The sequence below is a fragment of the Gorilla gorilla genome, chromosome 16 (assembly GCF_029281585.2).
Source record: "Gorilla gorilla gorilla isolate KB3781 chromosome 16, NHGRI_mGorGor1-v2.1_pri, whole genome shotgun sequence".
Taxonomy (NCBI): Eukaryota; Metazoa; Chordata; class Mammalia; order Primates; family Hominidae; genus Gorilla; species Gorilla gorilla.
This window is the reverse complement of record NC_073240.2, coordinates 20,169,664-20,170,754: the sequence shown is the minus strand read 5'-3', so window position 1 is coordinate 20,170,754 and position 1,091 is coordinate 20,169,664. Positions and strand designations below refer to the sequence as shown.

General features: G+C 47.2%; 1 gene segment (V, D, J or C); it reads left to right on the top strand.

The window, feature by feature from the left end:
* Positions 1 to 282: 282 nt before the first annotated feature.
* Positions 283 to 862, top strand: LOC129527201 (immunoglobulin heavy variable 3-15-like). The segment is given in 2 exon segments: positions 283 to 358; positions 462 to 862. Coding segments are annotated over 2 exon segments (447 nt in total).
* The last annotated feature ends 229 nt before the right edge of the window (positions 863 to 1,091 follow it).

The window sequence follows — 1,091 nt, the reverse complement described above, 5'->3', positions numbered from 1 at the left end:
TAAAAATGTAAGAGAGTGATTAGTGCAAAGTGTTTATCACAGCACAATTTCCTAATAAGACAGCAAGTTTTCCAAACACCATCATTGTCATCAGATTCTTGCAGGGCATCATTACCTTATCTGGGCACTGCCCTCTGCTCAGGCGTCCCACCCCAGAGCTTGCTATATAGTAGGTGACATGCAAATAGGGCCCTCCCTCTCCTGATGAAAACCAGCCCAGTCCTGACCCTGCAGCTCTGGGAGAGGAGCCCCAGCCTTGGGATTCCCAAGTGTTTTCATTCAGTGATCAGGACTGAAAACACAGGAATCACCATGGAGTTTGTGCTGAGCTGGGTTTTCCTTGCTGCTATTTTAAAAGGTAATTTACGGAGAGCTAGAGAGATTGAGTGTGAGCGGACATGAGTGAGAGAAACAGTGGATATGTGTGGCAGTTTCTGACCTTAGTGTCTCTGTGTTTGCAGGTGTCCAGTGTGAGGTGCAGCTGGTGGAGTCTGGGGGAGGCTTGGTACAGCCTGGGGGGTCCCTTAGACTCTCCTGTGCAGCCTCTGGATTCACTTTCAGTAACACCTGGATGAGCTGGGTCTGCCAGGCTCCGGGGAAGGGGCTGGAGTGGGTTGGCTGTATTAAAAGCAAAGCTAATGGTGGGACAACAGACTACGCTGCACCTGTGAAAGGCAGATTCACCATCTCAAGAGATGATTCAAAAAACACGCTGTATCTGCAAATGAACAGCCTGAAAACCGAGGACATGGCCGTGTATTACTGTACCACAGACACAGTGAGGAGAGGTCAGTGTAAGCCCAGACACAAACCTCCCTGCAGGGGCGCGTGGGGCAACCAGGGGGCCCTCGGGACCCACTGAGGACGGGACAGGTCCCAGGAGCAGGTGCCGGGAGAGGTTTCCTTTCTCCTCAGCTGGAAAAGTCACGTTTATCTTCGCAGGACTCTGGAGTCTTCTGGGCTGTGATATTTTGTTACTTATATTTATTATGAATTTTATCATTAATATTTAAATTTTAGTAATTATTAACATTCTACATATTATTATATTTTAAGTATATACTTTCAAGAAATAAACATTCCTAATTGTT